Source organism: Aricia agestis, chromosome 17 (genome assembly GCF_905147365.1).
Source record: "Aricia agestis chromosome 17, ilAriAges1.1, whole genome shotgun sequence".
In the NCBI taxonomy this organism is placed as follows: domain Eukaryota; kingdom Metazoa; phylum Arthropoda; class Insecta; order Lepidoptera; family Lycaenidae; genus Aricia; species Aricia agestis.
This window is the reverse complement of record NC_056422.1, coordinates 2,174,924-2,202,545: the sequence shown is the minus strand read 5'-3', so window position 1 is coordinate 2,202,545 and position 27,622 is coordinate 2,174,924. Positions and strand designations below refer to the sequence as shown.

General features: G+C 35.3%; 1 protein-coding gene across 7 annotated transcripts in view; it reads left to right on the top strand.

Moving 5' to 3' along the window:
* LOC121735706 (zinc finger and BTB domain-containing protein 44-like) overlaps positions 1-27,622 on the top strand; it is a 64,176-nt gene that overhangs the window by 31,961 nt on the left and 4,593 nt on the right. Inside the window, exons 4-13 of one of the 7 annotated variants that reach the window (XM_042126620.1) lie at positions 13,192-13,384; positions 13,668-13,829; positions 14,772-14,798; positions 16,756-16,782; positions 17,301-17,426; positions 17,793-17,910; positions 18,925-19,057; positions 21,129-21,450; positions 22,850-22,990; positions 25,791-25,844. In XM_042126620.1, the coding sequence (XP_041982554.1) occupies positions 13,192-13,384; positions 13,668-13,829; positions 14,772-14,798; positions 16,756-16,782; positions 17,301-17,426; positions 17,793-17,910; positions 18,925-19,057; positions 21,129-21,450; positions 22,850-22,990; positions 25,791-25,844 (1,303 nt within the window). Of the gene's footprint in view, positions 1-13,191; positions 13,385-13,667; positions 13,830-14,771; positions 14,799-16,755; positions 16,783-17,300; positions 17,427-17,792; positions 17,911-18,924; positions 19,088-21,128; positions 21,451-22,849; positions 22,991-25,790; positions 25,845-27,622 lie in introns of all 7 variants that reach the window. The other 6 variants (XM_042126618.1, XM_042126619.1, XM_042126622.1 and 3 more) reach the window with 6 other exon arrangements.

Genomic DNA, 27,622 nt, shown 5'->3' with positions numbered 1-27,622 from the left:
GGATATCGTTGCTAATCTTATATATATATGTCGCAGGGAAAAGAAGATATCAGGTATATCCCGAAATCCCTAGGGATATCACGAAATCGCGGTAGATACCGAATATTCTTGTTTCTTACGTCTTCTTACTAAACAAATCTAGTGATATGTCATTTCACTAAACGAAATCTAGTGAAATGTCAGAAAAGCGGATACCGCCGAATAAAAATCGAGCTACGCATTTCTCTCGCTAGCTCTAATACCCTATCACTATCTTATGGGGGCGACTAACCCTAAATTGACGATTTTATAATTCATTTTTATACTTGAAAATAAGCTCCGAATTGTTTCATTTTGTAGACATAGATACTGCATTATATTTCACGATTCTGCAGCAAAAACACGATATCTATCTAATTTTCACGAATTTGTCATATATTGCCATTACCGTGCATTAAACTAAGTTAATATTTTAAGACATTGTATAACATTCTATCATTGAGGAACTGACCTGGCGGATTTTTTAAATATTACATATTTATCGAGTTATTAGGAAAATTTTTTAACGATTTTTTGCGTTAGTCGCCCTCTTAACGCGAATGGGGCATTATCAGCGTGAAGGGATCTTATTGTCGGTATTGAGTTATTAATATCCCCATAATATACATTTAACAGGCTATCGAACCATGCAAGTAACATGCGCGTAAGTCTGGAAAATATTAAAAAATGTTGAGAGTCGTAAAAGGTGATATTTAGAAAATCGCATTCAAACTTAACGTACACGTAATAATTTAACGACTAAAATCACACGAGCCGCGCCAGCTCGAGCGAAGCATTTGTTTCACTCCCACTAGTGCCCGTGTGGGTATTAGAGCGAGCGAGAGAAATGCGTAGCTCGATTTTTATTCGGCGGTATCCGCTTTTCTGACATTTCACTAGATTTGCTTAGTAAGAAGACGTAAGAAACAAGAATATTCGGTATCTACCGCGATTTCGTGATATCCCTAGGGATTTCGGGATATCCCTGATATCTTCTTTTCCCTGCGACATATATACACAAGAATTGCTCGTTTAAAGATATAAGATTGTTTGGCGGCTATTAAGAAATTCTATGTTTTTGATTAAAATTGAATCAGGGTCCATATTAAGAACTGAAATGACCTTCGCGGTCCACACATAAAAAAATGTTAAAAACAATTTCGGAATTAACAAAGGTATTTATTTACATATCAATAAGAAAAGTAAAGATGTTATAGCGAATTATGTATCTATCTGATGTTTGGAGTAAAATTGGTGCAAACTGCAAGCTATTAAATCCTGGAGATGTTCATCAAGACCGAAATTTATTTTTAACAAAGTTCATCTTCGCAAATGCTTGGTCCGCACAAAATGGATCGGGGATGCGGACCGCGGTCCGCCATTTAGTGACCTCTGCTCCATAGTCTACCTATTGACTATTCGATAAAATTATTTTAGTCAAACCGAAAATAGCACTAATAATTAAATGTATTCAAGCAGCTTAAACTATTACTAAAAATAAAATGACTTATGTTTCCTTGTTCATGACCGCGGTAGGTCAAACTAGATGTGAGATTTTATTTTACGTCTGGGAAATGTCTGGGGGTTGTGCAGTCGCCAAGTCTTAGTAACGGCGAGGGCGGGGCGGTCCTTGTTTTGTTTTTTTAAGAACTGTCAATTGAAGAAGCATTATGTCAATTTTAATTATAGCAAATTATAAAAAAATAAACTGAAGTCACTTTTCGTAACCAACTGCAACATTAATATTGTTATGAATTATAATTTAATGATTTTTATTTTTTATCTTTCGTTATCGTTTTGTCTTAGTTATGCAATTTTATGTCCTTGTCTGATACGTCAGAAAAGTCGCTCGACAGACAACGAAAAAACATTATGCAATATATAAGTAATAACTTCTGTACATTTGTGAATCTTTTTATAAATGAGGGGAAAAATTAGAACATGAACCAAGAACATGACACGTAAAATTATTTAATGCGTAACTCGTTGAGTAATTATTGTCAATCTGTACATGATGTAATCGTACGGAGTAGTATTTTTTGTATATTTTTTTTACCGTGCCCAAAATAATGGACGTGAAATCGGCTCCATCCTTGTAGTCAAATGACATCACTTATTGTTCATTGTACATATAAAAATATTAAATAAAAACTTGGAGTGTCACATAATCAAGTTTTGAAGGTTGGTACGTGTAAGAATTATCCCCAACAATAAAATATTAAGTAAGGCCGAGCTGGAAATCGGTAATGCAAAACCGTGAACTTTTGTGACATATTGTAGGCATTGTTACAATGTTGCCAACAATATATTTTTTATTGAATTAATAATAAAATTACCACAGTCATGAACAAATAACAACATATATTTTTAATTATTTATAATAAAAAAAAATACATTTTCTGTATGACAGGACAAAAAATTATTAATGCGAAAACAACTTTTATTCTGCTATTGATATTATCATCTTGAAAATATATATACTTTAATTCAAAATATATAAAAATATCCACTGCGATTCCAAAGAGAACAAACATAAAAAAGTTTTCTTAGTACGTGGAACTTTCTAAGAACCATTAATATACCATTACACAGAGTTATGTAAAAACTACCTCGGCGCATGATTGCAATGGTACAAATTACAATTTACAACAGTAAAAGTACTTCGTAAAAAATATTATTATTCCTCTTTTAATATTTAAAGCTATTTAAGGCAATTATAGTAAAAACATTTTACTTTTTAAAATAGAAATGCGCCAAAAAAATAACCGCCAAGCGCGAGTCAAACTCGCACACGAAGAGTTCCGTGCCATTATACAGCGACAATAGACAAAAAAATGTGTTTGTTTGTATGGGAGGCCCCCCTTTAATATTAATTTTATTTAAATTTTATTAATAATTATTATACTTAATTATTAAAGTACAAATATAATTAAAGATTTTGTGAAAATTTCAAGTGCCTAGCTTTTGTCATTATTGATTACGAGCAAAAAAGGAAAAAAAAAACGTTTCTTATATGGGAGCCCCCTTAATATTAACTTTATTTTGTTTTACTATTTGTTGTTATAGCGGCAACTGAAATACACAATATGTAAAAATTTAGTTGTCTAGCTTTAGCGGTTATTGAGTTACAGCCTGAAGACAGATAGACAGACAGACAGTTTTAACCTTTTGGGTACGGAACCCTAAAAACAAGTGGCGTGGGGTTTCAGTAACTTTATTCCCATCGCCTTCTCTTACCTCAAATTTGGACCTCTAATTCCAGCCTATTTTTTCATGCTAGGGCTTTTAATAGAAAAAATTATACGCGGCAATATCAAGTAATAAATGAGAGCATATTGTGTTCCTTTCTTGCCCCATACTCTCAGCTCGTAAGAGGTCTACAAAAAATTAATATGATGAAATTACCGTAGAGCTATTTTCTAAGTCTCGGGATTTGATTCGCCACGGCTACGGAAACAATTATTTCTATTAACAATGGATTTAGATTAGTACAGAAATAATCACGGGAAGTATTAGTCATTCACAGCTACTTGGAGCTGTTAAGGCCTCGATACACTCTACGACTTGCCTGTCCATACAATATGCGTAGTCTGACAGATCGATCAGATCAGAGAAATATAAAGTAGAAAAAGTGATTTTGTGCACCCTGCTTTGACTCGACTGACCAATTTTTGCTGTTTTTAAGGTTACGTACCCAAAGGGTAAAAACGGGACCCTATTACAAAGACTTCGTTGTCTGTCCGTCTGTCTGTCTCCAGGCTGTATCTCAAGAACCGTTATAGCTACAGTTCTGAAATTTTCACAGATTGTGTATACAGCGGCAACAGATATACATAATATCTGTTGCCGCTATAACAACAAATATGGAAAACAAAATAAAATTAATATTTAAGGGGGACTCCCATACAACAAACATGATTTTTTTGGCCTTTTTTGATATCAATAATGACAACAGGCAGGCAGTTGAAAATTTCACAGAATTCCTAATTATGTGTGTACTTTAATATAATTATTTAACAATAAAATTAAAATATAATTAAATTTAAGGGGGGCTCCTATACAAAAACAACTTTTGGCCTATTTTTTCTCTATAACGGCACGGAACCCTTCGTGCGCGAGTACGACCCGCACTTGGCCGATTTTTTGACTATCATAACTGGGTACTTACGACAATACTAATCAGTAATCACTAACTTGTCTTTGTATCTAAATATAGCAATAATTATCTATCGCATAGAGCTGCTGGGTCCAGCAAAATAATCCCAGATTGAAATTGAAGCAAACTTATCGCTGTCTTGAAAGAATCCTTAAGAAATATCAACTTCCGAAGAAGTTATAGAAGACAAAAGTACAGTCGTATAAAATTTATAAAGCTTACATAGAACAACTTATTAAAATCATTCACCATGACCGGTCTCTATGGTTTCTTACTGAAGTTTTTTCTTTCGATTGGGCATTAAAAATCAACAACGCTGGACAGTGCAGTAGTATCTAGATTCTAGAGTCTATACAAATCCTTTGGGTCATCAACTCATCATATTGCTCTAAAGCAAGATGTATCGTGTAGCTGGGTTATAACTGATTAGGATCAAAAGATGTAAAAAATTTCCATACATTTGTGATTCAATAATGTCCAACATGAAATTTACATAATATTATCTGAGAGATTAACTTTGGCGTCTTTCAGTGAGATAAAATTTTCGCGGTTTTACTTTTGAGCCTTATTCCTATGAAATTAAGGTTTCAAATGCTTTCTGCAGTGTTTCTGCTTATAACTAGGCCATAAACTATTGTTTTTGGCCGTTAAACTCTCGTTTTAACCTACATTAAAATTATGTTGAGCGTTTTCTTTTCGTTACGGAAAATTTTAAAATTTTTAGCAAGCGATCCGCCAGCGACATACCTTTTTTTTTGGTCGGGAAATTACGCATCCCCGGTAGCGTTGGGGAAGGACCACCGGTCACCGGGGTATGTGGGACTTGCTACGGCCGAAGAGATGGAGGTACCTACTATCAGATAAATTGGTCATAGGATGGCGGGCCTAACGTCATTACTCATTTGGTGGGGTTTTGTCAAGGCAATGTTAGCCGAGACTTGGCTGTTTGACATGATCCGACCATACTTAGATCCGCAATTAGCCTATGTATTAATTTCTATGCTAGTAGTTAGTTCATTATTAAGTCCTTACTCCTTAACGTTTCACGCTAATAGAGATAATTTGTGTCCCGGCCCCGGAAAAGGACATAGGATTATTTCGTAAAAATAGTTAAAAAGTTTTCAAATATTCCGTAATTTTGCGCAAACGAAATTGCGAGCAACAGCTAGTAAGTTCTCCAAATCTCTAGGTTAGTAAAGGTGAATTTTAACATACTGCAATCTGATACACAAATAAAAATGTCGGCATTTTTAACCGTTATCGCAGTATTTATAAAACAAAAACATCTAAATAAATTACTTGATAATCCATTATAATAATAAATTAAAAAATACTGTAACGTTAATTATAAAAGTTTAAAATAAAATAACAATCGAGTTGAGAATATTCAGTATTAAAATATTAAAATTCTCTTGAATAAAATTAACAGTTGTAGTCATAATAGAGAACGAATTTAACACAATTAAATATTTTACCATTAGTTACGCTTGGGAAAATTTAAAACAATAAATGTTATTTTACAAACATTTTGTTAATACTCGTAATTTATTGTTGTTATTTTAATTTTATTAATTATACCCATCTTATAACTTATTGTCTGCTTGATAAAAATATTATTCATTAGTTGTGACTGGCGAAAGCATCTGTCTTGCAAATTACCTCCAATCCAATCTGTAGGTAGATTCTGTTCTGCCTAGTGATGAGCAAAATTGCTTTTGACGTTTGGTCGACCTGGTCTTGCTTTTATTGCAAGACCAAGTCTGCAAGTCCGTGAGCAAAATTAGTCTTGGTATTGCAGTCTTGGTCTTTGACCTTTTTTGCAAGACCAAGACCTATTTTGCTCAAAACGAATTCTGTCAAATAATCTTACAAAGTTTTTAGTTAAGGGCTGGTGTTAAATTTTTAATGCGGCCTCGATATTGTAGAAAACCTCCAAAAGCTCATAAAATGTGAAGCGAACATCAAACGCATTTTGATCAGGCATTGCCATTTACCTTGTTGACCGTTGCTGGTACTTTTACCGACTTCCAAAAAGGAGGAGGCTATTGAACACGTGCACTGTTTCGGCGAGGTATCTAAAAATTGTGCCGTGTGCGTGTCCTATGCAAATGCAAAACGAGATCGAAAGTTCCATCAGATCGTCCTTAGACCGTAAACATTTTACGAGCAACAATTATTTAATTAGCCATATGATCACGTTATTAGCTGATAACGTATCTATGGTAATTAATGGACACTGGACACCCGGCTACCTTTTGTCGGTGCTTAAAAATCAGCTTGAATCTAATGCTTACTGTTTGGTAATTTGTTGTTTTATTTTAATTTCAGTTAAGGGGGCGACTAACCCTAAAGTGTCGATTTTATAATTCATTTTTATACTTGAAAATAAGCCCCGAATTATTTCATTTTCTAAACATAGATACTACTTTATATTTCCGAGAATTCGATCTGAGCAAAAACACGATATCTTAAAATTTTGTCGATAGAAAAAAATCACAAAGATGCATCTAATTTTCACGAATTTTTCATTTATTGCCATAAATATTAACTTAGCTCAATGCACGGGGCATTGAGCTAAGTTAATATTTTAACACATTGTATAAAATTCTATCATTGAGAAATTTATCGAGTTATTGAGAAAAAACTGATTTGGCGATGAATCCGCGTCGTCCTTTTTCACCTGGCATATGAAAGACGGGCGTGAGTGTGTGGCGAGAGAATAGAGAAGGACGATGTTTGATTTTTCGGGTTAGTCGCCCTCTTAATTATTACTTAAATAAAAATTAATGAAGAGCCTGACAGAAAATGTGTGGACCTCTGCATTCAATTAAAGTTAATAATAAACTTTAATTGAATGCAGATTTTTAACGCACCACGACAGATTGAATCGTAATTATTAACAATTCAATCTCTCTTAGTGCGTTAAAAAATCGTTGGACTCCTTCGACTCTCGAGTTGCCCGCAACTCCGTTGCGCCAAAACTCGTTTATCGCGCAGGAACCGGGACAAAAAGTATCCTATGTCCTTTCCCGGGACTCAAAGTATCTCCATGACAAATTTCAGCCAAATCGGTTCAGCGGTTGAGGCGTGAAGAGGTAACAGACAGACAGACACACTTTCGCATTTATAATATTAGTATGGAAGTATGGATGAGTATGACATCTATGTTCTAATTTAAATGCCTAGCTTAGTGCTGTCATATAAACTGCACTTAAACTTATAAGGCTCTTAAACGTGGTTTAGTCGCACATAAACCGATTAAAATCTTCCATTATTTAAGGAAAACATTATTTTATTATTTAGAAAGGTATCCAACTTTTACATCCAAAAGATTCAAAATTATCAACTTCGCTGAATTTTACTTAACACTGGTTAATTTTGACGTTTTGAAATTAATAAACTTTCTTTTATCCAAAATATTAACAGTTTTTACAACTCATCCGTCACGAGTGAAAATATATTTAAAACCAGTTACTGAGTTTAATGTAAACATACGCACTGAGATGAGCGTTTGTTGATTTCTTCAGTTATTGCCATTGATATACCATATAGGGACGTTGCAAAAGCAGGAAAAATAACGAAAGCAATGTTTTTAAAGCTTACATTTTAAAGAAGTTACATATTATGGAAATTAGCTTCCAATTACTCACTAAATAAAAACGCAGTGCAAATATTGCGTCGCGCCGGTTTTCTGCGAGGCCGTGATATTCCACACATTCGAGTCCAAGCATGCACCTTTCATTAAGTGAGATTCGCCTATAACAACAAAATAAATAGCTGCCTATAGTTTAATTGCAATCTTCTGGCCCTTGCCTGCCAAAAGGTTGCCGGCCTCTAATAAATGACGTCAATGGTTCGAAAGACCTCATAGATGTAGATAGCTTTGTGAAGAAAGAGCTGCATCACGCTGGGCGATGGTAACAGACGTGTAACAGACTCACAGATCCGGTTCTGAGTACAGTTTATAATTAAAAACATATTCTTTGTGTTTGGTTACTTGGATAAAATTGTGGAATTGCTTACCTGTTCGGCCCACTTACGCCAGACTGGGTTAATTTTGGTCCTGGGTTAAACATCATGTAATTTCGTTCGTTTCTTGTATCTATGCCAGAGAAGGCAGATCATTTTAACCCAGATTTAAGTCAGATTGGTGCAAGTAGGCTTAAGTGCATAATTACAAATTAGTAGTTAAAAATTCTCCGACCTTTCAGCTTAGTCGAACTCCCAACTTTATGGTTTACTGTTTAGACTTTAGATGCTATGACAAATGACAAATGAATAGACATGCCTATATTTAGGTAAAAGGTGCGTATCCTTTTGATTCCGCTGATCGGTTAATAAACATACTCCGTGGCGTCAGTTCTGTGAGCTACAAATACTCTACCTAGCTCTACCACAGCCCATAGCCTAATGTATCGTTAATGCTATAGTCGGGACGCGGGTGACAAAGAATTCCGGCCGTTGACCTATCGCTGTTTTTCTTGCACTCCAGCAGATATTATGTCGTTGGATGCTCGGCGATGGTTCTAAAGATTTTTCAGTAGATAGAGCGATCGTGCAGTGAATAATACGCATTTTTACTATTTTTTATTAGTGCTCTATTAACGTTGTTTATTAGACATCTATAAGAAACAAAATATGACGTCAAGAAGATTTTCCACAAAAAGTTAATTGCGATAAAAACATGCAGAATCATCAGTAGCTAACCTAACCTACGACCCTATAATCGATGATCGAATCATTTGTTATTTGTTAATATGAAGGCTTTATCAGGTGTTAATTATTATTCGTTAAAGATAAGTCGACTACATTTTATTATTATAGCAGGACTAAAAAACTTAATGCTACTCTCGTGACCAAGGAGAGCCCTATGAATATGATGATGGATCTAATCTGCTTCGACTTGACAGAAGTTTATCTATTCACTAACGTTTTTCATAGGCCAACGTCAAAACATTAACCAATCAAAAACCCTGTTGAGTAGATAAACTCCTGAATTATTAGGGTAAATAGGAAAAAAATGATAATAATATTATTATATTCCTGCAAGTTATTACTTTTATACAGCGTGTACCAAAACGAAGTAATAATACTTTATGTTGTTGGGTGTGTATGGGTTCCCTACATTATAGAGTTCGCTATGAAACTTATGAAAGTAGCAGCGATGAAGGAGCAACTTTTTTTTGTTTTGTATGTGAAAAATTATGACGCTCGGGCGCTTGCCCATACAAATCACAAAATTGCTCTTTCGACGTTGCTACTTTCACAGTGAACTGTATTTAAAGGGACACATAACAACCCTAAAGAAACATTATAGAGTTCGCTGTGAAAGTAGCAGCGATGAAAGAGCAACTTTTTTTTTACTTTTGTGTGGGAAAAATTATGACGCTCAGGCGCTTGCCCACACAAATCACAAAATTGCTATTTCGGCGCAGCTACTTAAGTATATGTATAAAGGACACACACCAACCCTAAAATATTGTAACTTTATTTTGTTGCACTTTGTATAAAAGTTTTAACAATGATTAAGTTCCAAACAGTGCCACAGTACATGCACGCACAAAATACATTTTATGGTGTTATCACAAACAGTTTTTTGTTCACATTCACACAATAGGGAAAAGTTAATTTCTTCAGACGGCCGAGGCAGCTGCTTCAAGCACTGGAGCAAAAAGTAAAAATTATGCCACAGGGAAATAGAAACAGTATTTAAATACATTTATTCCGAACATTTTTTTTTTTATGAAATAAGGGGGCAAACGAGCAAACGGGCCACCTTATGGAAAGGAACTTCCATCGCCCATGGACACTCGCAGCATCAGAAGAGCTGCAAGTGCGTTGCCGACCTTTTAAGAGGGAATAGGGTAATAGGGGAGTGTAGGGAAGGGAAGGGAAGGGAATAGGTTAGGGGTTAGGGGATTGGGCCTCCGGTAAACTCACTCACTCGGCGAAACACAGCGCAAGCGCTGTTTCACGCCGGTTTTCTGTGAGAACGTGGTATTTATCCGGTCGAGCCGGCCCATTCGTGCCGAAGCATGGCTCTCCCACGTATGTGTTTTATGTGGACATGCTTTTGAGCTATCTTTAATTTTGATTTGTTGCTATATTTATCTCGTTAGTATTTTTATAAGACTCAAGGTAGAAGTTTTTCTATAAGAATTAGGAATATCGAGTAATTGATTTTTTGAATTTTATGCATATTACAATTAAAATAAAAAACACGTTATAGACCGGGAGATGGTGACAAAAAATTCTTTGTCATTTGAACCAGTATGGCGGATCTTCAGGAGTCTAATTACGTAAAGGCAAAAAGGAAAATGATGGTTATAAAAAAAGATTTTACTATTTAATAGTCGTATTTTCAAAACGTGTCAAATAAATAAGTATTTCGAGTATGGCAGCACTTTTCCCCCTACTAGAAGTATGGGGAAAATAATAACGGTCACATTCTGTCAAAAACTTTCCAAAAATTTAAATGCAATACTGGTACAAATGACCATGAATTTTGTGTCACCATCTCCCGGTCTATTATCAATCTTTTAGCTTAATTTACACGTCGTCGCCCGGTTTTTGAGGTTCATTGACTGAAGTTTACGTTTATTACGCTGACTAGTTATTTCAAATTAGCTAATTCAAAGCGCTACTAAATAGATAAACTGTCTTTAAGACTGGCCTTGTGGTCAACCGGCCTATCCTACTGTTCTCCTAGTCTACGGTCACACTCGAGTACTTTCATTATGTAGTTAAATACCGTTGTATTATTTACTATAACGTCTGCCCTATACAGTATACACGTGTTTGTTTGAACTGAATATTTTTAACATCACTAAAAATAGAACATATTTAAATATTTTATAGTCTAAGCTCGTTTGTCGGCTTTTTTTTTAATTACCAATTTACATACGCCTTACAAGCTCTGATTAGACTCTTTCCGAGAATTGAAACTGAAAAATAAAATTGCCATTGATATAAAAATCTAGATTAAGCCTTTAATAAACTACCCCCAAGATTTAGCGATAAGTGTAGGTCGAGCTAATCTATAGTCCAAATTAAACTGCTTGTGACCACTTTTTAAAAACGAAACCAATTAAGTTTTCAATTTAATCGTTTTGAGTCACACTACTATTATGAAGGCAAAAGTTTTTTTAGCCGATCATCATTCGTTTTATCATCACATTCATTTAAAGCATGGATCTTCGGCTATACTTTAATTGCCAGCTTCTGGCCCCTCCCTACCATAAGTTTTTTTTTTTAAATCGAAGATCGATATTTTTAAACCCGGACCAATAAACAGGAATGGAAACTTAAATTTAACGATAAAGCCTACCTAAAAAAGTAGAATTCTTGTTACTGTAGTTACTTGACAGTGGCGTAAAATACAGGTTTAGAAAGCACAAAAAGTAGTAAGCTTGAGGCAAATGCATCTCTCGTTTATGTCTCTCATTGTAAAGGCATCCATTTTATTTACCTTGCAAGGTATAATCACAATATAATGTTTATCGATATATACTTTTCCCTCCTTCATCATACATACGCTCTAAAATACTCTAAATCAATAAAGAGCTTTCAGTATAGCGACTGCAAACTTTCTCTTTCCTAAAAATTAAGTTGTAAATGTGCGCTTATTGTTAGTACGGCATTTTGTTGGATTTTAGAAATAATTGTCGGGCGACTAGTATCAAATCTAGAGACATATTTGGACGCTGTTGAGAATTTGTGTATCATGCGACAAAAGAAAATACGTATTAAGATTTAAGACGCTCCCCCTACGGAGATGCCGTAATTTACCGTTTTTAGAGCCTTATTAACTCATAATTTGAAAGCTACAAAATTCTAATAAAAATACAGCAATAATCTTCATTATATGAACGTTCCTTTCATAGTTATTAATTTCCCATTTTTGTTTTTTATACTCATGATAATATCAGCTTCCAAAGTAATACCAATTTATTTAAATTCAAGCATACATTCAGTATCTCCCTAGTATTTATAAATTACGGTTATTTGATACATACGTCAATAGATCGTCAATTTCATTAACTACATACTGGACGTTTAAATTTTTTTTAGGTCAATAATTTTGAACTAAAAATTTTTAGAACATAATCGCTTGGAACTATTAAACTTCTGTAATCTTTCTAAACCTTCTGTTGATTTAATGAAAGTTAAATTAAGGTTTACCATTTGTGACGTATAAAAAAACTACTTGCTAGATCTCGTTCAAACCAATTTTCGTTTTTACAGTAATGTACATCTCATACAACCTAAACCATTAGGACCTTCGATAAAGTTCTCTTTGAGATATACCATTAACAATGACTTTCATTTTATAAAAATAATAGGTATCTAAAATTTTATTTCGAGTACCTGTCTGCTACATTCTTTCACTATTATTAATTAAAACGAACAAATTACATATTATATAACTTTCAAATGTTGGATCTAATCAGCAATTATTATTTATTTTTCCTCGTGGCAACTGGCCACACACACACACACACACACAACACCGCTGACGTCAAAGACGGTCAACCAAAAAATATTAAACAAAAAATTCTAAATATATCCCATTACATAGCAAAAACACGGCCCCACGTTTAAGCGCTTTTATTATTGAAAATAATATGTTTTGTGCCAAAAATATACTAGTTCTAGGAATTAGGATTAATATAGTGAAAAAAGTAAATATACTTACTGTAAACTAAAGTTTTAAATAGTATGTTAGATTATTTGTATTTTTGAGCTTTTGACTTTAAAATGTACAGTTTTGTAGCAGTTTCTGAAGAAAATAGTTCAATTTCTTAAAAAAACATTTAAATAAGGTCTTCCATTAACCAAAGCTAGAGTTAAGAGTCACCACCGCAAGTTAGCATATTGTAGCTTAGTAGAATATCCGTTTTCGCTAGCATAACTTCGTTCCATCCGGGTGTCCCTTGTCACTTCTCAAGTTTTTTATCTCAGCTTTTCCCCAAAGTAGGAGGGTTTAGAGTAGACCTTTAATGTCACTCTCTTTTCAGATCCACATGTATCAGCAGTCCATGATGCGGGCGGAGGAGGTGCGGCGGCGGCGACGCGAGGACGTCCCACCCACCACGCAGACCGCCGTCAACAACATCCTGGCCGCCGCCGCGCGCGAGATGGAGGAGGCGCGCCACGCGAGACAGGACCGCAGTGTTGCTGCTGCGGCTGCCATACAGATGGAAGTTGACGGTAAGTGCCTATGCTACAGAATATTTTTGTGCGTAACTTCGCTGACACATGGACGTAGGCGGTTCATGTAACATACCACATTGGTACAAGGATCTTTGACGCGTGGCAAAAATAAGAACCAGAACCGCCACGTTGTAAAATGTCACTTCACTAACATGCTTAACAACTATGCCTATTATCAAATCGTCAAAAAATCCAAGTATCATTTCGCATGGGACGGTAATTGGCGCCGCCATCTTATAAAGTGTCCTAGTGTCCTTGACAGTTTTGCTCCTCTTTGCAGCGACACCAACACCAGAGAAGCGCGATGAAGAAGACAAGCCGAAGAAGCGCGTCTCCATCATGTCGCCTGATGATGACAAGCTCCGCGCCAAGAAGAAGACCATGACCGTGCGTTTCCAAGACGAGAAGGACACCACGGACGCGCCGAAAGCCACGTCACCAGGTATGTTAAGTCTCGTAAAGTTGGATTGAACATCATGTTATCTCTTTCTGTTTATGACAGAAAAGAACATTTTGATTAACAATCGGGTAAGCGAAGAAGCTTCTTTTGAAAAAGGAATATTACGTCTTGTCTACGTTGTTTACTTTCTCTGTCCGGTGGAGACACTGGGGTAGCAATTTTTTCGTACGTGTGTGAAAGAGACAAGGCGACCAACCTTCTAGTTCTAACTCATAAAGTTAATATACCTAGCGGAATAGAGAAACAATCTCGAGCTGTCAAACGAAACGGAAATTGGTTTCATCTGTGTGCAAAAATATATTGTGTACGTATACACTTACACAAGCATCAAGGTGGTCTCATTGAAGCATGATTGAACATGATTTCTATGAGATTAAATTGTCAACGTGCGGCAAGTGCCGACTGGACGTCAAATAAAGAGTGCTGCTGTCATGTATCACACGTCTCTTTTTACCACGCAGTGTTACTGATAGTGACATCTCTTTTGCTCAGGCCTTTGTTTCTCTATTTCGCTAGGTATATTAACTTTATGGTTCTAACTACTAAAGTTCGCTCAGACTGCCACAAGTGGACCGTAAGAAAAATAAAGTTCTTTCTAAGTTTAGACGTTACTATACTCCACTCGGGCTAACTTGTCGCTAGCGGTCATTGACTCCCTGTCAAAAACTTGTCATTTTCCATATAAACCGCGATTGACAATGAAGTGTCAGATATTGTCAATCGTGGTTTTATATGGAAAATGAGTTTTTGACAGGTAATTATATTTATAGACGTCTAAACTTAGAAATTTATATTTATAGACGATGAAATTAAAATTACTATAAAGTTAGTTGGTAGATTCGACCGAATGCATTCTAGGATCTAGTTTAGGCTAGTTTTAGTCTTACTCATAATATTTTGCTCCACATTACCCTCTTGTTAAAGCTGCAGGAGTCACTCTACGGGTGAAAGGTAGATTTTCTTGAGATTATTTCAATATTTTTTTTCATTCCTTAAAATAATTACATATTTCGTTTGATAAATAATGAAGAAGTCGTTATTTTTTATCAAACTAAGAAACGACAACTTTACTAGGAATCGAATTTTATACGTCTTACAGCATGGAAAAATTAAAATTCTACACTGAGAATTAAAACTCTAATACAATAAAAATTAAAAATCTAATTCGAAAATTCCATCCTTGAGTATTGTATTCTATTGTCATTGTAATTTTATTCCGACGTCCTGAATTTCGGATACAGCCTAATACTCTTTAAAAGCCATCATTAGCACAGAGTTATATCCTTAATAAGTAATTTGAAATGTAATTTAAATTATACAAGCTTTTAAGTAATTAACTTTTTAATGTATGATTGTAGTAATGTATAATGATTTAATGGACTCGGTTACAATAATTTTATGCACTTTTGCTCCTTCACTCGCTTTGTTTATGGATTACGTCATTACAATTTATTCATATTTCATATATTTTATTTTAATTATTGCTTGAGAAATGTAACGCTGTATAAAATTATAAAAAATATATTTCTTCAATATACTTAAACATGTTTTAAGAGAAATAAAAATAAGGTATCATGAAAGTCAATTAGGTTTGAATTATACACACACATTTTTATGGCTAATAAACAATATAGTAAATGGTCCCAATATTTTTGGGTTTTGGTCGGCTTTAGGTCAGAATATCATGCTAATTCTTATTTATTTACCTTCAATAATAAAGAAAAAATATAATTCTAAAAGATCATAAATATGTATGAAATTTTGATCCTTATTAACTTAAAACCGGTACCAAATATTATTTAAATACGTTATATTCAATATTTTTTGTAGATTGCACATGACTTTTGAGACATTCATTAAAATTTTAATTAAAATTTCAATGTGCAGTGTAATTTTCCTTATTCCCCTAATGTTCAAAATCTTTATTTATAGATCATTGTTGATATTATATTAATACACTGAATAAAAAATGAGAAAACAATTTAAGTGAATGTGGCCTGTGGGTATGCTTGATGGTTGCTTGGTAAGAACGCGTAATTCCGTAAAAATAAAGTTTATGTTTATTTAAAAATGCATAAGAAGTGCATAAAAAATGTATTTATTAATTTTTTTTTTAAATATGTGAATTTTGGGCAAATGTCGACCACAATTGAATCTCGAGTTGGCTTAACAACGTTAAAAGACTTCCTTACATTTGACAAAGCACAAAAATCTTGTTTCACCAAACATTTCAAATAAGTTATTTGGTATAATTTACATAATACATAGCTTTAGTAAAATAGATCCATAGATAAAACAGTCACGCCTCAACGAATAAATATCCACCATGAACGATTACAGTGGTACTTGTTAATTAATTCTATAAACAATTTGTTGCTTATTTAAATAATATATGTTCGTAATAAAATAAACATGTGACCGCATATATCATTCTCACTTTAATTAAACTTACTCGTTTAAGATAAATATGGTAATCGCGAAACGTTTTTGCATAATTTTATTATTTGGCTTCCGATGTCGTTTTATGTTTGAAAGTGAATTCGGCGTTAGATCTTATCTTTAGACATTTATTGCTTATTTACTGTTCTCTACTTTGTTTTGGTAAAGATTTTTCTATGACATCTAACATTTGGCGTACTGTACTTTTTGCTAAGTAATTAACATTTATTATACAATAGTAATAACATACACTTGTAAGACCACGCCCCCAGTGTGCTAGCTAAGTATTTAGGTATCTGTCGACCAATCAAAACCAATGTTAGATGTTTTGTTATTTAGCCTTTAGAATTTCCAGCTTACTGTTAGTTCTTATGTATTCTGAGGCATGTATTTTGTCCTATGTGTTTAGACTTGTTAAGCTAGATGTTGTGAGAATCACTGTATCTTTAATGATAGATCTTTCGCATAGCTAACACTTGGCAGCCAGCGAAAATATGTAAGTAGGGGACAGTAGGGGTGTCAAGGGTTCAGACCATAATAGTTCTTCTTAACAAAAACAGCAGATATATTATGATCTGAACTTTAAGTATGTAGCAGTCCTTTAAGAATGTATTTACAACACTGACCGATTAAGAGTGTTAGGTTGGTATGTGTCCCTTAAAAAGAGCTCTTTCAACACTCATGGATCCTATCTGCAAGTCTATAATTTGGTGACAATGGGACCACATGTGAAATATATCCTTAAAATACAGAAAGATGAATCAAAATCGGCCTGCTCAGAGAAAAGTTATGTGCGAACATACAAAAAAATACAGTCATTGACTTGATAACCTCTTGTTTCAGGCGATCAAAAAGGCTAAACTCTTTAATTCTTTGGGACATTTTTAAAAGGGATGGCACTACAATGTTGCCACTTTTTAATTTCTTCACTTTTATGTCAGACTATATGTTATTTGTGTTTTGAGGCTGATTTTTTAAATTCTACAATTTATTTAATATGCTCTTCATCATCAGGCGCATCAGGCGAGCAGAAGGGTGAGGAGCAAAAGCCGGGCGGTATCAAGGTGGTGCAGCTGGCTGTGCTACAGAAACCAGCCAACTCTGCCCCCACACCCGCCAACCATGATGATGATTCTGACGGTATATATTATTCTGTTTGCGCAATCTTAAAAAAACTGAGAATATGCAGTACGTCCTTATCACTGACCTTCATTATACAAGTACGCTGGACCTATGATACCCTTTGAAATGACAGCTATTTTCTGTGCCTATTTGAAGCGGAATCAGCGTCCCTAATGCGGGGGAAAAGAACTAAATCTGACGTAAAAATGACGTTGGGAAGTCGCCATATTGGCGCTGATAGCAGTAGTGGGAGTACTTGGAACTAATACTAGTTTCTACAACCAATAGCGATTAAGCGAAATTAGATAACAGATCCACGTGCGTAGCCAGGGGGAGGGTTTTGGGGGTTACAAAAGCCAATTATAACAGTATACCAATTTCCAGACAAAGGCAAGCAAATGGAAGACGACGAGGAGACAGACTCGAGCGGGTCCATCTCCGACTCCGGCGCGCAGGAGAACAACGACGGTAGGCCGCACGTCTGCGATGTCTGTGAACTAAGGTATGTCTACCTAGTAGGTACTCGGTCAAATTTTTATAGACATTTATAAAGATATAATATAGAGACGTAGCTTGAAATCTGTGAACTAAGGTATAAAGTTAACCTATCAATCCTCAAGCGGATGCCGGCTGCCGCATAGCACTTGAAAATCTATTGTGTCTGCGATACCCACGATGGAGGAAATAATCAGGATAAGTTCGGACACAGGGTAAGTCCGGATAATTCAACTTATCACAAAATTAGTCAGTGTTTTTTTTTGCCTGGCGCTACGGGCAAATACGCCAAACTGCACTGCAACCGCAAACTAGTACCGTACCGTAACTGTAATTAATTAAGCGATAATTTGAATTATCCGGACTTACCATGTGTCCGAACTTGCCGTAATTAACTATATGTCTACCTAGTACTCGGTTAAATGTCTATTGACGATAATAGAGTCTTAAGAGATCTATAGACGTAGCTTGATGTCTGTGAACTAAGGTATATAAACCCATTACCTAGTATAGTTCTTGCAATCTACCAGCGCGCGTAGATATATAGAGAGAGAGATAGATAGAGATAGAGAGATAGATAGATCGATACTTTATTGCTCACATTACATTTAAATATGGAGCCTTTATTTGTAGTTGTTAATCAGGGTCAATAAATAGACATTTTCGTTATGTTACGCACACTGATGCACCTGACGGAGCAGTCAGTAACGAGCGAGCCATGTATGCGTGTATAGATATGGTCACTCACATAACTAAGGACGCCGCGCCCTCGTAGATTGCAAGATTTGTACTCGGAGAAACGTGTATAGAAGTAGCTAAATGTCTGTTGACTTAGGCTGCCGTCCTCAAGTGCCGTTCGTCTGTAAGAAGCCTTAGGTTTAAGGATTGCTGGCTCTTAAACTACGTAAAAAATTAACGCTTAACTTACTTAAATTAACCAGCAATCTATTGTACAAGTTTCATTGCCGCAGACTTTTTGACTTCGTTAGAAAGCTAAACTAACCAGCAACCTTCTCTTCAGGTTTCAGCGCTCCTCCCACCTGTCTCGACATAAACTCACTCACACCGGCGAGCGACCGTTCACGTGCGGCGGCTGCGGACGCTCGTTTGCACGCTCCGACAAGCTGCGCGTCCACACTAAGATCTGCGAGCGGGTACGTACGACGTACACGCACTCGCAACATGTACGTACACGCCCACGTACGCACGTACGTGTATTATATATCAATAAGCACAATATGTTATCACGCACGTATTACGTGCAATTTGTACACGATAAGGTCTGCGACGTACACGCACACGCATCATGTACGTACACGCCCACATAGTACGTGTATTATATGTGCACGCCTATTAATGCGCAATATGTATATTGTATACGCACTCACACGTAAATAGAAGTATACACACGCTCGTATAACGTGCAATTTGTACTAACCAAGGTCTGCGACGTACCTACACGCGCCATGCACGTACACGCCCAACGCCCAAATACGCTGTACGTGTATTCTTTATAAGCACAAGAACGTGCGATATGTATACGCACACGCAGGTAATTTGCGCAAATGTGACACGCGTGTATTTCGTACAATTTGTTCTGTAAACGTAATACGTACACACTCTATATACGTGTAATATGTTGGTACGTACGTCGTACACGCACAGGCATGTAGTGCGTATAATAATATTATATATTATATAGGATACGTTAACTCATTTCGCACATAATAATAGTATTTTAACAAGATAAAACCAACTTCAAATTGTACTTAAGAATTAAAATTCCCTATCTCAAAAACTACTGAACCGATTTTGATGAAACTTGCAGTATTCCCTAAGTTGAACAATACCTAGTACAACAAAAAGAGAATCACTTAAATCTGACTTGCAGTTCCGGAGATATACGTGCACAAACATACATACATACACTTTTGAAATTTGCCACATTTGTTCAGAAGCTGCTATAGATTAACAATTAACATTAACAAAAAACTGGACAGTTCTGGAAATATTACATACATACGCGTCGAATTGATAATCTCCTTTTTTGAAGTTGGTTAAAAAACTGCGTGTACACACACAGATCTACGACTGAACACACGCGCACGTCCGCGTAGTGCGTATAATATATGCGTACATGTACGCACCACAGCTATAGTAACGCATACTTATTAACAGTATATAATTACAATTGTAGTTGCTCAAAATTAATTGAACAAAAGATCAATACATGTCGATTATTTTAATGTTCACACTTTGCTGATTCGGTAATAAATTCTTATCCAATTATACTAAGCACTTTTACAAACTCCTGCGCATTTCATTCATGTCCGTCACTTTGATACTCTTTCCGCATCGTACACACATGAATATATTAGCATTGTGGATTAATTACCTTAAATCTTAACGGTACGAGTTTTAAATTAATTATGTACAGTAATTAAAATATTACTACACCAGTGTTTCACACGATGAATTACGCAAAACTTTTGTTCGCGACAGCTGTATGGACATTATTTATTAATTTTATTACTGTAAACTGTTTTTAAACCGCTGACTAGTTTTAAAGTAACTTTGGAACTGGATATCTATTACAAGTAATTTTAACGATAGATTAACTAAGAAACAATGATACCATCAAAATGAGCTATTAGCTAATACAATATGTAATACATACTATTATGTTCTAATTTTCTGCAAGATTTTAGTTAAGGGCGGGAAACCCTTGTAAATACGCATTAACAATATTATATCCATAACCACAGACATAGATCATGATAGATACCGCATGTGTATATATGTGCTTCGCGTGCCATATCGCGCTCCCAAACGACGAGCAATGCTCGTCTTTCGAATGTCTGTTCTTTAGTCTGCTATCGGAAACAGACGTCAATCGGAATTTCAGAAATGCCTAAATGCCTAAAAGTGTCGTATTGAGCTGTATAAATTTAAATAGAAACGATGGCCTAGATAATGAGCACTTTTCTTATCATCGGTACTTCACAGTACTATAAAAAAGTGGCACGCTTTCATACAAATGGAGCGACATGCGGTATCTATCATGATCTATGTCTGTGTGCATAACATAAACTAGCATCTTACTTTATCAAAATCCAAAAATCTATAAATTGGTAAATGAGGGCACCATCTTCACAATTTTTTTCGGTGTATATAATAAATAAAGCGCGTAAGCATTATCACTTATCACTCCTCTTTTGTTTGCAGGAAGACCCAACAGTGGACATGACCAGTGACGCCACGGCCGTCAAGAAAGAGAACAACTCCGAAGTAATGTCGGGTATGGTGCGGACCACGCATCGGGAGTCGGGCCATCTCGTGTTCACCCCGAGCGGTGACGTCATGCTGCCCCCACGGACCCCATCTAACCCCATCGTGCTAAACGCCACGCTAGAACCCGTGAAGAACGAGATAAGCCCGGGGGATTTAATACCCCCACGCCGGGGTAGGGGCAGACCCCGCAAAACCCCGTTCCCCCTAACGCCTAAGATCAAGAAGAAGAGGGGAAGACCGCCCAAGACGTCACTCGGTGAGTGTAGTGTGTAATGTATCTATTTGCATTGTTATTACTTATTAATATAACTACGTAGACGCTACTCATTGTTCATTCATGATAGTAGATATTTTTATGAAAAATAATAAATATTTTAGAAAGTTTGTTTTACCTCGACACTACTTTATTCCGGTTTTGTTTAAAAACAAACTTTTATATTTTACTAGCTGTCCCGGCAAACGTTTCTTTACCATATAAAGTATTTCACCCCTATTATTTTATTGAAGTGACTAAAAAAGTATGTCACCATGGCAACGTCCATCGCTATCCCGTCGCACAAACAGTCGCCGTCAGTCTCGAGTTGTAATAATTTACTAATAATAATAATAGCTCCCACACCGGTTTCGGTGACGGTGGCCGGTTTCATTGAAACCAGGCCAGCTACGCAGGAGTAATTTTATAGTGCCCAAGTGTGTGCGCAGTACACAAGAGCACTCTCTATTCCTTCACTCTCATAACCCAGTGGGACGGACGACCGACACGACTGGCGAGAGATCAGGCGCAGGACCGACTTTTTACATGCCCATCCGACGCATGGATCATCTTACTTGTCAGACAATCAGGTGATCAGCCTGCATTGTCCTAACCAAACTTGGAAATAACATATTGTTTCCAACGCGGGAATCGAACCCACGACCTCCGAGTCAAGAGCCGCGCTCTATACCACTAGACCACGGAGGCGTCAATATATAATTTACTATAATTTACTATATACTATTATTTAATATTTACAATAATTTACTATTATTTATTCAACAAATGCACTTATCAATATAAAAAGTACCCAGTAGCCGATTCTCAGACCCACTGAATATGCATATAAAATTTGGTTAAAATCAGTAAAGCCGTTTCGGAGGAGTACGCGGCCTAACATTGTGATACGAGAATTTTAAATATTAGAAATAATGTTACTGATTTAAATGTTAGCTATTATTGTTATTTGTCATACAAAATTGGCCAGAGTAATTTCTTAGGATAAGTCAAATAAGAACATGAATATGATAATTGATAGTTTACCCAAAGTATTTTATTCAATAACAATCACATCGCTCATTTTATGAGCAGCATCTAGATTCTAGTTGGAGACGATGCTCAAAGCGAAGGAGTCACAATAGATCCTCAAGGGACGCAGGGACGTCAGGACTCTAGTGACCTGTCTGCAGTAATAAAAAAATACAACTACCCCATTAGAAGTACTAGCTAAAAGCCGAGCTTTGTGGGGGCTCGTGTCGTCACACCTTGACTGACTGATGATAACACATGTAAATAAAAATTACTATGTTAAAGCACAAATCAATAGGCGTGATAGTTTTTCCGTAAAGTGTAGCACAACATGTAAAGGGATATATTATTGATAATATTTTCCACCTTCCAGATATGGAGGGGTGCGTGCTGACAGGCGGTACTGTTGTGGGCGGCAGCGCGGCGCACCTCGCGCTGTCCCCGGCCGGCCAACAGCTGCTGTTGAAGCGCAAGCGCGGCCGCCCGCCCAAGAACTACCTGCTGCCCAGACCCGGTAAACACTCACACACACCTAAGTCTTCCCTTTCCCTTTTGTGAAAAATCATATTCCTTCCTGACGAATTTTTATAAGGGGCCCCGCTAAGGTTATCTACGCTTGTGCTATATTCTACTGGCACCGAGTTTAAAAGACTTACTACTTTAAAACTCAGTTGATCATACATGAGTTCGTAAGACTTACTATAGGACTTTAAGATTTATTTGATATAACGCATACATAAATTCTAAAGAAAGTGTTAACATGTCGTACAAAAATACAAACACATACAAACTGCGTTTAGAGCGGAGATTTAAGATATTTAGAGTTTGGAGCATAATGCCTTGTCTACAATGCAACACGCATTGTCGACAAAAGTTAGTGGACTCCAAATTCTGAACCGTACCCAATATACGCATATTGTACACACGCACATAAACACAAAACTGCGTATACAGAATACACGCACACAATGTCAGCACTCAGCAGTTACACTAATGTGTGTACGCAAGATATAAACACACACGCACATTACACACACGCAAACAAGTTTATAAATATAAGATTCAAACACATTTAATGGAATTTAAGCGTTGAAGTAAAAACATTAAAACAATTTAAACAATTCCTAATTTAACATACAAACACAATTTCACATACAAACGGCAAATATTTGGATGTCCATAAAAATGCAATTATTCATTCAGTACCGCCCCTCTTTCAAATACTCGTAAGCTTATCGTTTAATTTTATGAGTTTAGCCTAAAGACTTTTGAGGAAAAACTGACTATATAAGTACAGTCAGTGTGACAAAATATTGGATTGTTTTTTAAGTCGACTTATGGATATCTTAATAAATAAATAGTAATAATTATTGCCATAGTTAGATACTGCATTATTTTTTCTTCTCGCCGGGTTAGTTCCCGAGACGTAGACGTTCTAAAAGTGTTAACTTTGTTAACCTATTTAGAAATTAATATTTTGATTTTTTAGTATTATAAAATTAAGATCTAGAAACGCTTGAGTTTTGTTAGATACCTACTTAAAACTCCTTTAGCGTAAGTATTGCCATTTTAATTTCAACTCTTCTATCAATAAAAAGATTCACATTTTGTATTCAGACGCTATAATAATACAAGGTGTAACAAAACAAAGTGATAATATTTACTTTAAGGTTTGTATGTGTTCCTTTTATAGAGTTGACTGTGAAAGTAGCAGCGCTGAATTTTTTTTCTGATTTGTGTGGGCAAGTACCTCAGGTGCTAATGTCGTCGTCATGAATTTTCCCCTAAAAAAAGTTATTATTTCGGCGCTGCTACTTTCACAGCGAACTGTATAATTATAGGGGACCCACACACTCCCTAAAGTATTACCACTTAGTTTTGTTACCTCCTGTACATTGTTGTATTCTCTGATACGTAAGTAAAATCACCTGAGAAACGTCATTTAATTTTAACATAATAATATAATATAATAATATAATATCTATGGACACTTCACACCACGTCAGTGCCGTTCAGCCCCGTGCTAAGTACCTAAAGGACTTGTGTTACAGGTACCAGACAACGGAAATATATTTAATACTTTTATACTATACATATATTTAAGATTTTTATTATATCATACACATATTTAATACACATCCAGACCCGGGAACATTGAAAACTTTTTGTTCCGTCGGCGGGATTCGAACTCGCGACCCCCGGCTTGAGCTACCAACGCGCTCACCACTGAGCCACAGAGGTCGTCAAATAATATCGTCATCGTGGATATTTTAATTTCTGAGAAAGTTAAAATCCAATTTTTGCGCTGACTGTAAACTAATATTAGACAAGCGTTTTTAATTACAAGACAAAATATTAAAGAGATAGTGGAAACCGGTTTAATTACTCATGTGCCGGAAACTATGACGTCAGCAGACGGTTCAATATTATGATTAATTGTGTACGGTCTGCTCACGCCATTCTATATCTTATTCTACAGTGTGTTACAAAAATAAGTAATAATACTTTAGGGTGTGTACGTGTTCCTTGTAGAGAGTTCACTGTGAAAGTAGCAGCTCTGAAAGACGATCTTTTTTTTTCACTTTTGTATGGGCAAGGGCCCGAGCGTCACGAGTTTCCCCATACAGAAGTGAAAAAAAAAATTTGGTCTTTCAGCGCTGCTACTTTCACAGTGAACTCTCTACAAGGAACACGTACACACCCTAAAGTATTATCACTTATTTTTGTTACACCCTGTATACAGTATAAGGCTTATAATAATTGTATGTCTTTTCCCCTGAAAATAAGGTGCAAATTTGTGTGTCCGTGTGTCTCACGCTTTACAATTTACTTTTGTTTTATTTTTTTACATCGCTACTCACTTGTATGGGTTGTATAATGATTAATGAACGTCACTTATTTGTAACACGATGTTTTTAATTTAAAATTTTAATTGTTGTTTTGAATTATTTTCACTTTGCGGTAACGATTTAAATTCTAATTATAATAATATTTTTAAACGCGGCATTATGTTAGAATTTCTCATACTCTAGAATCTAGAAAAATATGCTATTATATTTCATAAAATATTTGTAAAAACTAAATTATTGTTCATTAGCATTTTTAAAATGTAATTTAATGTTTTGATAGGGATAATTATGAAATTTGTGTAAATTATTAAATATTTCTCGGGAAATGTAAAAAAAATATACCGCTTGAATTTCACATTAAACATATTTAACATTTCGGTTAAAATGTATAATTTAAAATATAACAAGTATCCTAAATCTAGAAGTGTGTGTGTTTTTTGTTTATAAAGTGATTATTTTCTATAGGTCTCGATATGACGTCAATGCCGTTCGGACTAGCCGCAGAAATGAGCAAGATTTGTTAGTATATAACATTTAAATGGCATGCCTTAACCACGGGTACTGTGGTGGTAATATATTATGTCACAGGAATCGTGTTCTCGGGATTATTAACTATATGATTCGTATATGACATTGACTCTACTCCAAGTCAGCTCGCAGTTTAGCAATGTTAACTTTATGTTGTGTTACTTAAGAGCCCATATGACCCTAACTTGATATGATGATATGACCATAACATACTTTAACCTAGATCTCAAAATCTGTAAGGTGTAGAAAACTGATTTTTTGACACAAGTAACTTCAGTTCATAAAGATTAAATGCTCAAGACGAAAACACGATTACTCAAAAAATGCTCGATAGTTTCTTTTTTACAAAAAACCTTGTTTTAGACACATTTTTGCTTGGATATTCGAAGTTTGCTTTCTTTTCTTTAATATTTCTTAATATCTAAAAAGGTATTGATAAAACCTAAATTTGCTCAAAACACTTTTTTCATAATCATTATAGTTCGTCTTTTATTCAAGTAAAACCAACTAGGCTATGATTTCGCGCCGTCCTTTTTCACCTGACATATGAAAGACGGGCGTGAATGTGAAGGGAGAAGGACGATGTTTGATTTTTAGAGTCAGGTGAGCTCTTAATAGAGTGAATCGTGTCAACTATAGTTCGGTCGCAAGATAGATATATTATTGTGCTACCTTTAGCTACTTGTCTCTTTCACTGGCGCACTATTATATTAGTATCTGCGCTTGTAAAAGAAACAAGAAGGTATTGGTTGCTGTAATTTCACTCCATACGACAAGACAAGTTGAGTTGTTTACTTAAGTCTCTCAATCCATAAACATAAAGCTTACATTCAATACTGTGAACGGAGTTGGAGTTAAGTCGGTGTAATATGCGACTAACATTGAAGTTTAGTCAGGAACAACTGACAGCTAGTTCCTAAAGTTATCTAATGTACTCAGCAGTAACTGTTTCTGCTAAACTCAATTATCGTTTCGGTTGGCATGCTGGCATCATTCGTGTATGACTGAGAAAGCATGTTAATCGACAGAAAACTGACAATAATCATGAGAATGGCGTCCAGATAACATAGCTAACATCCATAACGCTTTATTATGTATATGGTGATGGGATATATAGATTATAGTGGGATGTTGGTGTCTATATACGTAGTTGTAAAATTAGTTATGTATCTAGAGGTTAAAAATGAGAATGGATATATTAAGAATTGTATTTAAAATATTAACCCTTATCCATGCTGTATGCTGCATGGTGAAAACGTTTATAAGTTTAGGGCAACCCTCCTTAATTTTTTCATTAATTGTAATCGAACTTATGTAGTTATTATAACCCTGTTTTTAAATTAATTACTCTGATGGACAAAAAAAAAATCTTAATTTTTCAGTGTCATAAACAGTACAGTGTAACATTGTAATATTTTTTATTTAAATTGCAATTACTCTTAGAGGTCATGGTAAGGGTCAGTTTTTATATGTTATTCTCTTATAAAAACGAGAAAAATATGCAAAATAATTCTATACATATTCTTACAGCATTATCACATTACAGCGTAAACAGATACTAAATCTAAAAATGTAATTAAAACTCAATCTAATCTTTAAACAGCTCATTAACATTTTATGTCGCGTATGTAATAAATTAACACAATCATAATATGCACGTGTAATACATTATAGATATTATACATAGCATGATCGTCAACAAAAGGAATGTCTAACAAAAAAGTTACTTATAAGAGATAAAATCAAAATACGTGATAATATTTTGGTGT